This window comes from Vipera ursinii, assembly GCF_947247035.1.
Source record: "Vipera ursinii genome assembly, chromosome: 2".
NCBI classification, from domain to species: Eukaryota; Metazoa; Chordata; class Lepidosauria; order Squamata; family Viperidae; genus Vipera; species Vipera ursinii.
In genome coordinates this window covers 82,550,788-82,565,067 of record NC_139513.1, presented here as the reverse complement: position 1 = coordinate 82,565,067, position 14,280 = coordinate 82,550,788, and the positions used below count along the sequence as shown (strand labels likewise).

At 38.1% G+C, this 14,280-nt stretch overlaps 1 protein-coding gene across 3 annotated transcripts in view; it reads right to left on the bottom strand.

Annotated features, from left to right (window-relative positions):
* The window catches only part of CSF1R (colony stimulating factor 1 receptor), a 47,362-nt gene extending 33,295 nt beyond the window's left edge, over nt 1–14,067 (bottom strand). For all 3 annotated transcript variants that reach the window (XR_014491170.1, XM_083352292.1, XM_083352293.1), the window contains exon 1: nt 13,890–14,067. Coding sequence is in view for 2 of the 3 variants with exons in the window: in XM_083352292.1 (XP_083208418.1) it covers nt 13,890–13,932 (43 nt within the window). In the remaining variant the exon portion in view is untranslated. The remainder of the gene's footprint in view (nt 1–13,889) is intronic.
* Nucleotides 14,068–14,280: the final 213 nt, after the last annotated feature.

Sequence of the window (14,280 nt, the reverse complement as noted above, 5' to 3'; positions counted from 1 at the left end):
CCTCCACTTTTGTTCTTCTTTTTGATCTGCCCTTTTCATCCAAGAGATCAACAAAGAAATCTTTATTTTTGAATGTTGGAGGAATTTTCTGCTGGCCAGTCAAACTGAGTTCAGAAAAGCCTTATCTTTAGGGGTTCTGGCAATCACCCTTCTTTGAGGTACCCCCTTCTTTTTCCTAGAACACAATGTTTCTCTCCCTTTGGGGTGAAACTCACCTTCTCCAGCCTTTTCCTGCCACTTGGGCCAATTCCCTTTCCAGTAAGAGAAGATACCTTTCTGTTCCCCCATTGACCTCTCTGGAGCCCTGGCCAGCCAGCTGGTCTCTTTGGAGACAGAATGCTCTCAGATATAATTTGCTTTTGCAGTTTCACAGTGAAACAGAGGGTTTTCTTTGCTGGGATAATTTTTTTTGTGTGTTCCCATTTGGGATTTCTGCTCATATATTTTGGATATATCTGGTCCAAATTCAGGCTTTTTTGAACAGTTGTGTTCATTTCATGGAGGCAGAGACATCAGAAAGGAAACAACTAAGTTTGAAATAACTTCATTACTTTCAGCAGCCTTCTTAAATTGCGAATTTGGCTCTGGTGGTCTGAGTGGTGTCTCTGTGTTAGCCTACATTCTTAAAGAGAACATTGTTTCAGACATATAGATGGAGCCTATGGTTCTGAATGGATTTTTTTAAAAAAAAATCTGTCACATTTCTCATACGTGTGCAGACTTTCTCTGTTTCTCTGGGCTTCCCTAAACTCTTCGCTCCCTGTGTCCAGAGAATCTTTGTATTTCAATAACTTGGCAAAGCTCAAAAATTTCTGAAAAAGGGCTTTATGTTCCTAATCTTTCAAAGATAAAAAGTGTCTGGTGCACATAATTTTGTGCACAGGTATCTTGGCTGCTTGCAGTTGTTGGCCAAATGTATATAGAGATAATCCATAAAAAAGAAATGCAAGTCCTAATTGCCTACTTTATTTCTCTACATTTATTGGCAGCTAGATGAAGCTCATGAATACGCATGAAATAAACATATTTGTTTTGAAAGAATATTTTAGAAGTAAACAGAACACTCCAATGCAAAATTAAGAAAGAGCAAGAAAGAAACAGGAAGTTCCCTTTATTTCTCAAGCACAGAGACTCCTTTACAGATTTACAGGCCAGTGAGAAACAGACGCAGGGACAGTCTGTGAAGACCCTCCCCCTTATCTAAGTCTTGCCATTTGCCCTGGTGTTCAAAACAGGGACAAAGAGATGATGCACATGCTAATTTGGGCAGGCAAAGGGTGAGAGACTTATAATTGATGGCTATACCAGCCCTTTATTTATTTATTTATTTGTTTTTGTTTTTTTTTCCCTTTGTAGGTCTGGATATCCCTACTACCCAGGACTAGGGGACTAGACGACAACTCTAGGATAACCCTGGTGAAAAGCTGAACAGATTTCACTTGCTTGATAGTGAGAGATGGATCAATGGGGAATCAAGAAAAAAAAAGTTCTTAATATTATGGTGGTGGTGGTGATGATGATGAAGATGCCATGGTGACACAGTGGTTAGAATGCAGTATTTCAGGCAAACTCTGCTCACAGTCACAAGTTTGATCCTGAGCGGCTCAAGGTTGACTCAGCCTTCTGTCCTTCCAAGATTGGTAAAATGAGGACCCAGATTGTTGGGGGTAAACCCTCAGAGAGTGCTGCAAAGTAGTCCCCTCCCCTCAACCTTTCTGGCTCCAGAGACCTGTCTTCCATGTTCTGGGGGGTGGGCTTGACAGGGGAATTCTGCAAGTTGAAATCCACGTATCTTAAAGTGGCCAAGTTTGAAAAACATTGTCTTAAGGACCAATGTCCCATGAAAAGATAAAGAAAGGAAAAGTGGAATTATGTATGGAGCATTAAGAAGGAAACAAAATATCAGATTCCAAAAGATCAACGACAGCCTTCAATGACTTTCACAGAGGAAACAAAAGGAAAAAAAGGCTTCAAGCTTTAGAAGAGCCATAATACTATTCTCTCCTCCAACCTTTTTATTTTTTTGCAACATCAGTGATTTCTTTTGACTGCCACATATATTTATAAGGGAAAGATGGGGAAGTGAGAAATATTTCTGTGAGTCAGATCTGCTGAGGAAGGCATCAGAGAATACAAACTTTATAGTCCCTTTCAGCAACAGAGGAAACACATTGAGACTGGTGGTCTCTGTCCCTCTTCTGTGGTTGTCTTCCCTGCCTCATCCTCCCCTCCCCACTTTAGCTCTTCAGTTTTGCTGTTCTTTCACTTCTGCTTTTTAGTATTTGACTGGGGGAGCAAGTGGGGTGGGATGGCAGCCCCCTGAAGTGAATTCTGCTAATACTTCAGGGGGAGGACTCCCCTTAGATTTCAGCTCTTAGTTTGTGATGTTTCCTTTTTATGTTTTTATAACCTTTTTTAAACAGTTGGAACTTTTTGTTATTTATGTGCGTGCGCGCGCACACACACACACACACACACACACATATGATTAAGCCTAAGCATCGACCAATGTGTAAGCTCTGATTCACATAGTGTCAAAGAGGACATAAAAATTCCCTAGTTTAAGTTCTGCAAAAAAAAAAACCTTCTCAGAGTGTCATGGCTGCTATCCATGGCTGCTGTTCTCACTTAAAGGTTGAACCAATCCCAGTGAACTCAATGGATTGAGATGAAACTGTGCAGCTAGCTGGCCTATTGATTGAGCTTGCTGAAATATGCTGATGGATTAATAAAGATTAATATGTTGATGGATTAATAAAGAAATACTTTGGTGTTTCTGAAACAGGATGTAGACTTGGGTGAGGCAGCTTTTGGAGCAGTAATAACTAGAACACAATCATGCCCTCTGTCTTGGAGAAAACATATATTAATGTGAATGTTACAACTCCTTTATCATCTTGATAATCTGTTTGTGTCTTGCTAGAACCAGACCAATGTTAACTGTACTATTTGATGACCTATAAAATGAAAAGAAAATTAAATAAAAAATACCCTTTCTGATAGTTCTAGGTTGAGCGAAAATGTCCAGTTTTGATTACGCTGATGTAAAAAAGATGTTGAGACTCTAGAAAGAGTGCAGAGAAGAGCAACAAAGATGATTAGGGGACTGGAGGCTAAAACATATGATGAATGGTTGCTGGTATGTCTAGTCTAACAAAGAGAAGGACTAGGGCTGATGTGATAGCAGTCTTCCAATATCTAAGAGGCTGCCAATATAGAAGAGGGGGTCAACCTGTTTTCTAAAGTACCTGAAGGTAGGACCAAAAGTAACAGATGGAAACTAATCAAGGAAAAAACCAACCTAGAACTAAGGATAAATTTCCTGATAGTTAGAATAATTAATCAGTGGAACAACTTGCCTCCAGAAGTTGTGGGTGCTCCAACACTGGAGATTTTAAAGATGAGATTGGACAACCATTTGTTTGAAATGGTACAGGGTTTTCTGCTTGAGCAGGGGGTTGGACTAGAAGACCTCCAAGATCCCTTCCCAACTCTGTTATTCTACTATTCTGCTTTATATGGCTAACTGATTATGCTTGGCTGGTATCTGAGTTGGAATATTAATTAAATGTGTTTGCAAGTAACACTTCTCTGTTTTCAGCTTTTGTTTGCTCTTTAGCCTGCTGAAAGCAACATAGAATCATAGCATTGGAAGGGATCTTGGAGGTCTAATCCAACTGCCTCCCCAGTGCAAGAATTCTCCTACTGCCCTGGACATATGGCTGCCCAGTCTTTTCTTAAAAACTTCCAGTGATGGAACAGTAAAAAAATTCTTACCTTTGGATGCTCTGCAGAATAAATCAACATCCTCTGCCCTGTGACATCCTTTAATGGTTTGGAGGTCAAGAACCAATGGGTCGAAGCTTTATTGTGAGACTTGAAATAATTTCCTGAGCTACTAAGGTACTGAACACCCTGCTTCTTGAAGCTATGGATGTTCCAATTGACATGTGCCTGCAATTTTCAGTCACCAATTGAGAGAGGCTTCCAGAAAGAGGTGGCTTAGGGGGGAAGAACAATACTGTTCAGCACCCAATTTTCCTCCCATTGTCAGTTATTTATCAGATTATTTCACAGAACGGCTTCCTAGAACACTGGAAAATTTCCCTTTGGAAACCAATTTGATCCAATAGGCATCTGGGGTGGACCATCTGAATATGGTTCTGCAGAAATCACAAGTGACTAACAATTGCAACTTGATCAAGGCATGATCTGACCATGGCAATGGAGTGCTAGAAATCCCCTTCATTTCCACATCATCTAACATCTTCTTTGAGACAAAAACAAGGTCCAATAAATGAACATCTACACGTGTTGGGTTCAAGATTACTTGAGATAGATCTATGATCGTTACGGAGTACCTAAATTCCTGATCCAGGATCCCTAGATCCCAGAATCTTCAACACCAAAAGTTGTGGGTTCTCTGCCAATATCTCAGAGATCAATTCCCTGGGCTTCCAAGTTTGACTTAATTTGGAATTATCTTAGTTGTCTTAATGTCATTGTTTTGATTTGGAAATATATACCAGTATGTGATGGTGACCACATTAACAATCAGCTTTGTTTTATTTCCATGATATAATCACAGAGCCAATTCTGATATATCTCTATGACAACTGCATATTAATTTTTTGGTTTTTATATTCATTGGGATCAGTGTGACAAGAAATGACAAGCAGAACACTGATGATGCTCAGGAGAAGGATACCAGAATATTTTGCATAATTTAAAGTTATTTTATCCCAGATTAAAACAACAAATACTTGGTAGAGTTCTAATCAAATCATTAAAAATAATCTATTCAGACAAGAATTTAAACATAGATCATACTTATTCATATAAACTGATATATGATTAACAAGGCATCATTCTCAAATTTCCATATTTCAATAATAAAATATTAAAAATAATTAAAACTAATAATTAAATCAACAGGATTTTATTAAGAAAGCCTTTGTGGATTTTTATTCTAAATTATATGCTAAGGAGAAGATTAATGAAAAAGACATTGATGAATATTTGGAGAATGCTAGCATCCCGGTGCTTACACAAGTACAAAAAGAGGAGATTAATCAATTGATTACAGAAGAAGAAATACTTACAGTAATTAAGGAATTGAAGGTAGACAAAGCGCCAGGTACAGATGGTTTGACGGCGGCCTACTACAAAAATTTACAATTAGAGATGGTTAAACCGTTAAAGGAATTGTTCCAGATAATCCAGCGAGGGGGAAAGGTGCCTCCATCTTGGAGAACTGCCTTTATCTCTTTGATTCCGAAGGAAGACCAAGATGCTACTCAAGTAAAAAACTATAGACCGATATCACTATTAAATACAGACTATAAGATATTTGCTAAGGTGTTGGCTAATAGATTGATGAGGGTTCTGCAACGGGTGATTCATGGGGATCAAACTGGGTTTATTAGTGGTAGGCAAATGAAAAATAACGTGAGGCATATAGTAGATGTGTTGGAATTTTTGGAAAGGAACAACCAGATCTCTGCGGCGCTAATTTTTTTAGACGCTGAAAAAGCTTTTGATCAATTGAATTGGCAATTTTTGATGAAAGTTTTAGACAAAATGAATTTTGGGGATAAATTTCTGCAACCAATCAGGGCATTATATCAAAAACAAACAGCCCGAATAATAGTTAACAATAGTCTGACAGAAGTATGTAATATTGAGAAGGGCACAAGGCAAGGGTGTCCGTTATCGCCCTTGTTATTTGTGTTAACATTGGAGATATTATTGGTAAAAATACGAAATTCGGAAAGAATTAAGGGTATGCAGATCAGAGATCAGGATTATAGATTGAGAGCGTTCGCAGATGATCTGGTTGTTACAGTGACCCAGCCGGAGAGCTCTGTTGTGGACCTGATGGAGATAATAATGCAATATGGGAAGGTTTCTGGATTTAAAGTTAATGTACAGAAAACTAAATTTTTGGCTAAAAACATGACAGCATCGCAAAAGGCCCTTTTAGAAGGGTTAACTGGATTTGAGATTGTTAAAAGGGTTAAATATTTGGGGGTGTTTTTGTCGCCCTCTAATACAAAATTATATAAAAATAACTATGAAAAATTATGGGGAAAAATCCAAAAAGAAATGGAGAGTTGGAAAAAACTGCAATTGTCTTTGTTGGGGCGAATTGCAGCAGTAAAAATGAATGTCCTGCCTAAATTTTTATTTTTATTTCAAATGATACCGGTTCTTAAGAAAGATTCTAATTTGGAGGAATGGCAGAGAGGTATCAATAAATTTGTTTGGGCAGGGAAAAGGCCACGAGTTAAACTTAAGATTATGCAGGATACTCGTGAAAGAGGTGGTCTTAAAATGCCTAATCTTAAATTATATTATGAAGCTGCTGCGTTAGCAGGTATAAGTGATTGGATTAATTTGACACAAGAGAGATTATTAAATCTTGAGGGCCATGACTTGCTGTTTGGCTGGCATGCATATTTGTTGTATGATAAGAAGGTAGATAATGTCTTTAGAGTGCATATTTTAAGACAGGCATTGCTGAGAGTTTGGAAGAAGTACAGACATAAGTTAGATTGTAAGATACCATTGTGGGCAATTCCAAAACACGCAATAGAAAATATACATGCTGGTTTCAAACATGATGTGACTATGTACAAGGAGATCCTAAGCTTGGAAAGAAATGAGTGGTGTCTGAAGCCATATAGTCTCTTGCGAGACGAGAAGATTGTTCAAAATTGGTTTCAATATACTCAGCTATGGGCCAGGTGGAAAGAAGACCAGAAAAATGGTTTTACAATGACTGATGAAAACCTGATAAAGCAAATTAGAAATCAGGGACCAGCACATATTAAACGGATATATCTTGCGTTGATAGAGATTGATTCAGAAACAGAACTTGTTAAGGATTGTATGATAAAATGGGCCCAAAACATCCAGGAAGTTATCACAATGGACATGTGGGAAAAGATTTGGGTGAGGAACGTAAAATTTACACAAGCTCAAAACTTAAGAGAGAACTTTTATAAAATGTTTTATAGATGGCATTTAGATCCTAAAAAGCTTGCAAGTATGTATCCGAACTATCAGCCAAAATGCTGGAGATGTGGAGATGAAGATGCAACATATTTTCATGTATGGTGGACTTGTAAAAAGATCAAGGTTTTTTGGATAAAAATTTGGTGGAATATGCAGAAGATTTTTAAGCAAAGGATAAAGTTTTGTCCGCAACTCTTCTTGTTGGGAATAATTACGGATGCTACGGTTGTGGACACTAAGTTGATGTTAAATTTAATTATGGCAGCAAGACTTTTGATAGGTCAGTATTGGAAGAAAGAGGAACTGCCGACCATAGAAGAGTGGACTTTAAAGGTCTCCGACCTGGCAGAGATGGCGAAGATTTCGGCTTATTTGAAAGATCACTCGCAAGAACGTTATATTATGGAATGGAGAAAATGGATTGAGTTTATCCAGAACAAGTATAGGGTTAAGAAGTTTCATGTAGCATTTGAATAAGTCTTCTTTCTTTTTTCTTTTTCTATTTTAGTTTTTCTATATATATTTAATATTACTAAGGTTTGTCTTATCCTATATAAGCTAGAGAGTGATGGATTCTAGAGTTTATGGTTGTTAGTATATGGTTGTTTATGATTGTTTTTTTTATATATACCTTGTATTTAGCTCTGGGAAGTCGGGGGGGGGAGGGGGGGAGGGCGGAGAGGTTGGGGGGAGGGAGAAGGGAGGGGGAGGGGGGATTGTTAAAGATAAATTGTATGTTAAAACTTTTCAATAAAAAAAATAATCACCATACTTGCTAACTGTAAAAAAATAGTAAGAAAAAGTAATTGTATAGTAATTGATATTGAAGTATGACTTTATGAAACCCAAACTAATATAGATTGTTGAGCCTAAATTTATAAATTAATCGTGGCACAAAACATTTAGTATTATTCAGTGTTTAATAACCCAGGAGCATCTTTATGTGAGCAAGTTGAAAGAAGTGCAAAGGCCAATGCATTATATAACATTTTAGAACAAGTAATAATCAGAACCCTAAATGGTACCTAGACATTCAGCTATTTCAAGTCTTATTTCTTTGCATATTTATTTTGCCAAGGAACACTTAATTCATTTTGTACAGAAGATTCCATGGATTGTTCAAAAAGACCTACTGGTCATCTTGGTAAACTGAAATGGAACAGAACAATTCACAATGGCTGATTTTATCATCTATAAGAATCATTTATTTTGGTAAATTTGTTCTCAATTTCTTAAGCTTCCAAAGAATTCTTGAGTTTTCAGTCCGGAACAAACTGAATTTAGGTTGACTCTTTGATAAAGAGTTGAACAATCTAGATAAAGATTAATTTTGAAATCCACCAAATATTTGGATCAGGAATGAGACCTAGAACACAACAGATTAATGTGTAGGGCTATCATGTATAGTAGATAAAGCAGAGCAGAGATCAAGAACAGATAAAAAAATCAGGTCATATTTGCTATAATTGGAAAGGGTTATTAATGGATTAACGGCAACATCATCAGCGAAGAGGAAATCCCATAGGCATTTCAGCTGGACTTTAGACTTTGCTGTCAATCTAGAGAGATTAAAGAGTTTTCTGTCTGATCTGCTCCGGAGATAAATACCCTCTCTTGCAGTTCCAAAAGCATGTTTCTGCATGACAGCAAAAAAGATCCCGAATAAAGTTGGCGCGAGGACACAGCCCTGCTTCACTCCACTTCGAATGTCAAAGGAATCTGATGTTAAGCCATCAAAAACTACAGTGCCTTTCATTTCTTTATGAAAGGACCTGATGATGTTGAGGAGCTGAGGTGGACATCCAATCTTGGGGATAATTTTATAAAGGCCGTCGCTACTAACCAAGTCAAAAGCCTTCATAAAATCTATGAAGGCTACGAAAAGTGACTGTCTTTGTTCCCTGCATTTCTCCTGCAACTGTCTAAGTGGGCACCACATTTTCCAGACTTACAAAGAGAGTATGGCTTAATAAGAAGCTGACAGAACATACAAAGATCCAGGTCTATAGAGCCTGCGTCCTGAGCACATTCTTGTACTGCAGTGAGACTTGGACCCTTTATGCACGGCAGGAGAGAAAGTTAAACACCTTTCATATGTGTTGTCTCCAACGTATTCTTGGCATCACCTGGCATGACAAAGTTCCAAATAGCGCAATCCTGGAATGTGCTGGAATTTCTAGCATGTATACACTATTGAAACAGCGACGTCTACGCTGGCTTGGGCATGTCGTGAGAATTGCTGATGGTTGGATTCCGAAAGATCTCCTGTATGGAGAACTAGTGAAGGAAAAGTGCCCCAGAGGGAGACCAGAGTTGCGATATAATGATATCTGCAAGAGGGATCTAAAGGCCTTGGGAATTGACATTAACAGCTAGGAAACCTTGACCTCTGATCGTTCAGCCTGGAGGCTAAAGACGCACCATAGCCTTCTCCAATTCGAAGAGACACTTGTGCAGCAGGCTGAGGCAAAGGGGCAGTCCCAGAACCAGCGAAATCTGGGGGCTGCACATGGGACAGATTGTGTTTGCCCTCAGTGTGCAACTCTTGAATTGGCCTTTTTAGCTGCACCAGATGCTCCTTTAGGACCTCTTTCCAGAGCACGATATCATAGTCTCTCGAGACTGAAGGATCCCAATGGTATTAATGGATTAAGAACATGTTTGGACAGCAATAGGGTAATAAGTAAATAAGCTTTCAGATTTAAAGAAAATCTAATAAAACATGATTTTAAAAGAGTTTTAGCAGAAGGGAACACTGACATTTAAGTTAATGAGTATTAGTGTAACATATAGAACCACTTCATGTAGACACAGAAATTTGGTATAGGGGAGGATATTTGATTTAACAAATATCAGAAAACAAATCTGACGTCAAATATGAACAGGTTTGTGTTTGTATTTGGGGGTGTGTATACATTTATGTGTAATCTTTTATCAGCACTGAAGTTGCTTACTATGAAATATCAGATTCTTATAAGTGGAGGAATAGGTTGCAGACTTTTCCCATCCATCCATCAATTCAGTTTGTGTAGTCTTTCTGAAGTAAGGCTTACTAGAAAACTATTGTTGATTCAGAGATCAGGATTATAGAGGTGCACACACTAACATTTTGGTGACAATCCCTCTAGCGAATTCAGTAGCAGTTGTAGACTGGTAGGAATTTTTGCCTCCGGGGCTTGAGGGAAGGCTTCCTACTGGCTTTTTATTCCTGCTCAAATCAACTGTATGGCAACAGGAGATTGCTACAAAGTAGTATCATTTCATCATGTCCAAAAATGTTGTGGAGTTAGGTTATGACGGTGAAGTAAGATGGGAAGATCTCCTGCCAGCATGTACACTGATATGGGATCAACATATCCTTTTCCATCCTTCAGCTTTCCCCACCCATCTGTCCATCAAATCTATTCTCATCATTGTTTTATCAATAGCAGTATCCATAAAAGACATTAAGTAGAGCTTATCTGAAGAGGAAGGAAAGATGGGCGGTGAGATCTGAACTGGGATGCCTTCCCAATATTTAGTTCCATGACCTTCACTTACACTGAAGTAAGTGTTCAGATATTCTCATTAAAGAGGTCTCCGCACAGTCCGTTTCAAAAGAAGGCACACAATAAACCATGATTCACCTTTCCTATCTCTGATATTAAAAGGAGAAAGCTCGGAAATTTGGGGTTACAACACTGAGTAGAGGAACAAAACGTTTAGATCTTTTTTAAAGCCCTCTTGTTGGCTTTTAAAGCTGGCTTGCTACCAAAGTATCCTTTGGGAGTGTGTAAAATATGGGGAAAATTAAAGCATCAGAGATGGGTTTCATCTGTGCAACAAAACTAAGCATGAAGGAACTTTCTTACTTGGAATTGGGCAATTGGCTTTTGAGTTTTCATCTTCTCCTTACTGGTCTGAGGAAACAGGCTGCACCTGTGCTGCTGTCCGCTTGTCTCTTTAAGCCCTCTCCCCAGCCAGGGTGGCCACCTTGATTATAAAAGCTGTGCTGAGAGCCAGCTCAGAGCGGCAGGATATGGGGGAGAGGGAATAAGTGTCTCTGCATGTGGAATTAAAGCAGCCAGAGAGATGTAATTTTCCTTAGTAGTACTCAGTAGGAGTAGTAGTTTGCAGAAGGAATAGGAGTTGGATTTGTAGAAGTGGGAAAGAGTGGAATAGGGGTGAGTAGTGCATAATAGCCTATGAATGTTTGTGTGTGTTGGACCTGTGTTGTTGTTGGCTTATTTGGAGCCCACCAAAATGGGTATACTGAAAAGAACCCATGACAAAAGTGGGGGAAGCAGGGTGGGATATCTGTAAAAAAAAGTGGAAGAGCCAACATAGGCAACCACACAAATGGAGATGGCTTAAACTCAAGAGTTCATTAAACATTCCATGAAAAAAAAACCTAGATACAAAAGGAAAAGAGTTTGGCCCTCACAGAAGTCAGACTTTGCAGGAAATGATCAACAACCTGGCTGTAGAAACCAGACTTCTTACCAGAACCTACACCACACAGAGGTAGAAGGGATGGAGTCTCCCTTAGAAAAGACTACTACTACCTTGGTAAACTTAAGGTATCCACCCTTTGCCTGTAGTTAAAACAAATATAGACCAGCCAGAAATGAAGCTAGGCTCAAATACTTAAACCAATATTGCTAATATTAAAACAACAGCAAAAGGAAATGTTTCTGCTAATTAAAGAGAAAGAATCAGCTTTGGAAGGAGGCAGAGAGTAAAGATAAACTAAGATGGGAAAAGAGTGAAGCAAGAAGAGATGTGTTGAAGGGACTGATGGGCTTAAAGAGTGCATCAACCAAATGTGTAAAACCCACCTGGGTGACCTTGAACCAGTCACACTCAGCCCACTCACTTCACTAGGTAGATGTTGTGGGGAAAGTAGGAGGAAGGTATGTTGGATATGTTCACCACCCTGAGTTTTTTTGTAAAAATGCAGGATACCAATAAAATCCAATTTGATAAAACGGAAGCCTATTTTATCATATTTGAAAGAGTTGCTACCTCTTGTAAATTCCTGAGGGTGAATGGGTGATCAGAATTCTCCATGTTTAACTGGAAAGACACTGAGTTTATAGTAGTCTTCCACCATGAGAAATAATGGACTACTTCCACATTCAAGAGATAATCCTATATAGGCATGGTATTTCCTACACCTATAGACTACATTTTAGGAGCTACACATTTGACAAATGTGAAGGGATTCTTGAATTGGGGACAAGATTGGAAGACTTAAGCAGGAAATGGTGAAGGCCAGATGAAAGGAGCAAAGTAAAAGTGGTAGAGCAGTTTCAAAGTGAGGTTTTGGATCAAAGGGCAGTAGAATTGGCACATTGTAAAATTAAGTACTTGATACTAATGCATGAAGTTTGTAAAAATCAGTGGCAGCATAGGGAAATGTGCAACAATCGTCTCTGTTATACAAACCCAACTACTCTTATATTCAATTTTACTATTAGTTTTTAGTTATGGTGTTACTATGTAACCCTGATACAAAGCCAGTTTTTAGTTTCTTCAAAGTATGGAAGACTTTCTTGCCAGTTCCAATGCTGAGATATATGAATTTTTCCATGGAATTTCAGAACATTGCTAAGATGGATCATGGCCTACTTCCCTCATATTTTCAGTAATCACTGGCCACTTTACCACATCATGGTATTGCATAATAGTGACCTTTGGTTTCTAGTCTGAAGCATGTAATTTTTTTCTTCCACCAAGCCTGAACATGAGACTTCTTCCTCTTGACTTTTAGAAACTAAAAGAAGTACAATCCACTTTTTTGTACAGCGTGAACTTTTCCAGTTTAACCCCATTGTGGCTGTAAACTTTTAATGCTGCCAATTTACTAGTGTAGCTTAATTATATTAGCTATAATTGATTAATGAATAATCCATGCATAAATATGCTAAATTCTTGATAAAAACTCACTCCCCCATTTCCCTTTAGTTAAAATATTTACCACAAAGCAGACTGACAATCATAGTACAAGTTAGTTGTACCATTTATGGTGGAGTGAGAAACTATCCGTGTTAAAGCTTGAGAAAAGACTACAGACTTTAAAAAAAACAAAAACCATTCCATGCTTTCCATGGTCATATAAAGTGTTTCTAATTTATCCTTTAAAATATTTTGATCAAATCTACATTTAGATGCTGAAGGTGCTATACAGGACTGATGTACACTTAAAAATCAATTATAAACTGAATTAAAATTAGAATTTTTTGGAGAAAAACTTTCTTCACTTTCAAATGGAATAACATATTGCTGATTTTCTGAGCAGGAAATATCTGTCCTAACTGAACCTGCTTCAGCTTCTTTAATTGATTAGTATCCTATTCGAATAATCACTTAACGATTACAAAACAAAACACAAACACCCAATCCCAGATCTTATTTTTCCCCCAAAATGGGCATTGTATAAACAAAGTTAACATTACTAGTTTCTTGAATATTCAAGTGTAAATGTATTCAAAAAAGAGTGAAGAGTGAAGAAAATGATCAAGAGTTTTAAAAGTAAAACTGTAGGCATTAACACAACATTGGATGTATCCAACTGGCCATCATACCAATAAAAAGCAACAAATTCCTTCAACAGAAATTTTCGATTCTCCTTTTGCAGGGCATATAAAAGGGCACTTAAAGCTTTTAAAACCCAACTTTCCTTATTTGGAACCTTCCAGAGATATCTGTTTGCAACTTCCATCACAACAACAAACATGGCAAATGGCCTTAAGAACAAGTGGCCTTAAGGTTGGGGCTGAAGAGAGTCATAATCCATTATGTTGTCTGGTTGGTCACAGCTAGAAAAGTTGACATTCTTCCCAGCTGCTACAGTTTACTGATGTGTGAATGGAATGAACAAGAAGACTTACCTTGACAGATAGCTGTTGCTATCAGAACCAAAAGCGAGCCCATTTGCTCTGGAATGAAGGTATTCACCAAGCATAAGTCAGTTGTGCTGTGCTATAGGAGAATAATGCCAGTGTCTTGGTCCAGGGAATCTTTCTTAGTGGAAAACAAAGAATGAGGCAATGAAAGCTGCTAATCCTTCAGTTGTGTATTCTTTGTGCCTGGTTGCCTGTTGGAGAAGAAGACACTTCTCGTTTTCTGAAAAGACCACAAGTTAGGAAATTTCTAGCTCCAAAAAAAGAACAAGAGTGTGTCATGAACACTCAATAGAAGGGAGGAGAGAGGAGGTACAGCTCAAGGAGGCCCCATTTAAAATAATCTTTTAAAGAATGCTTCAATCACGTTCCAACAGTA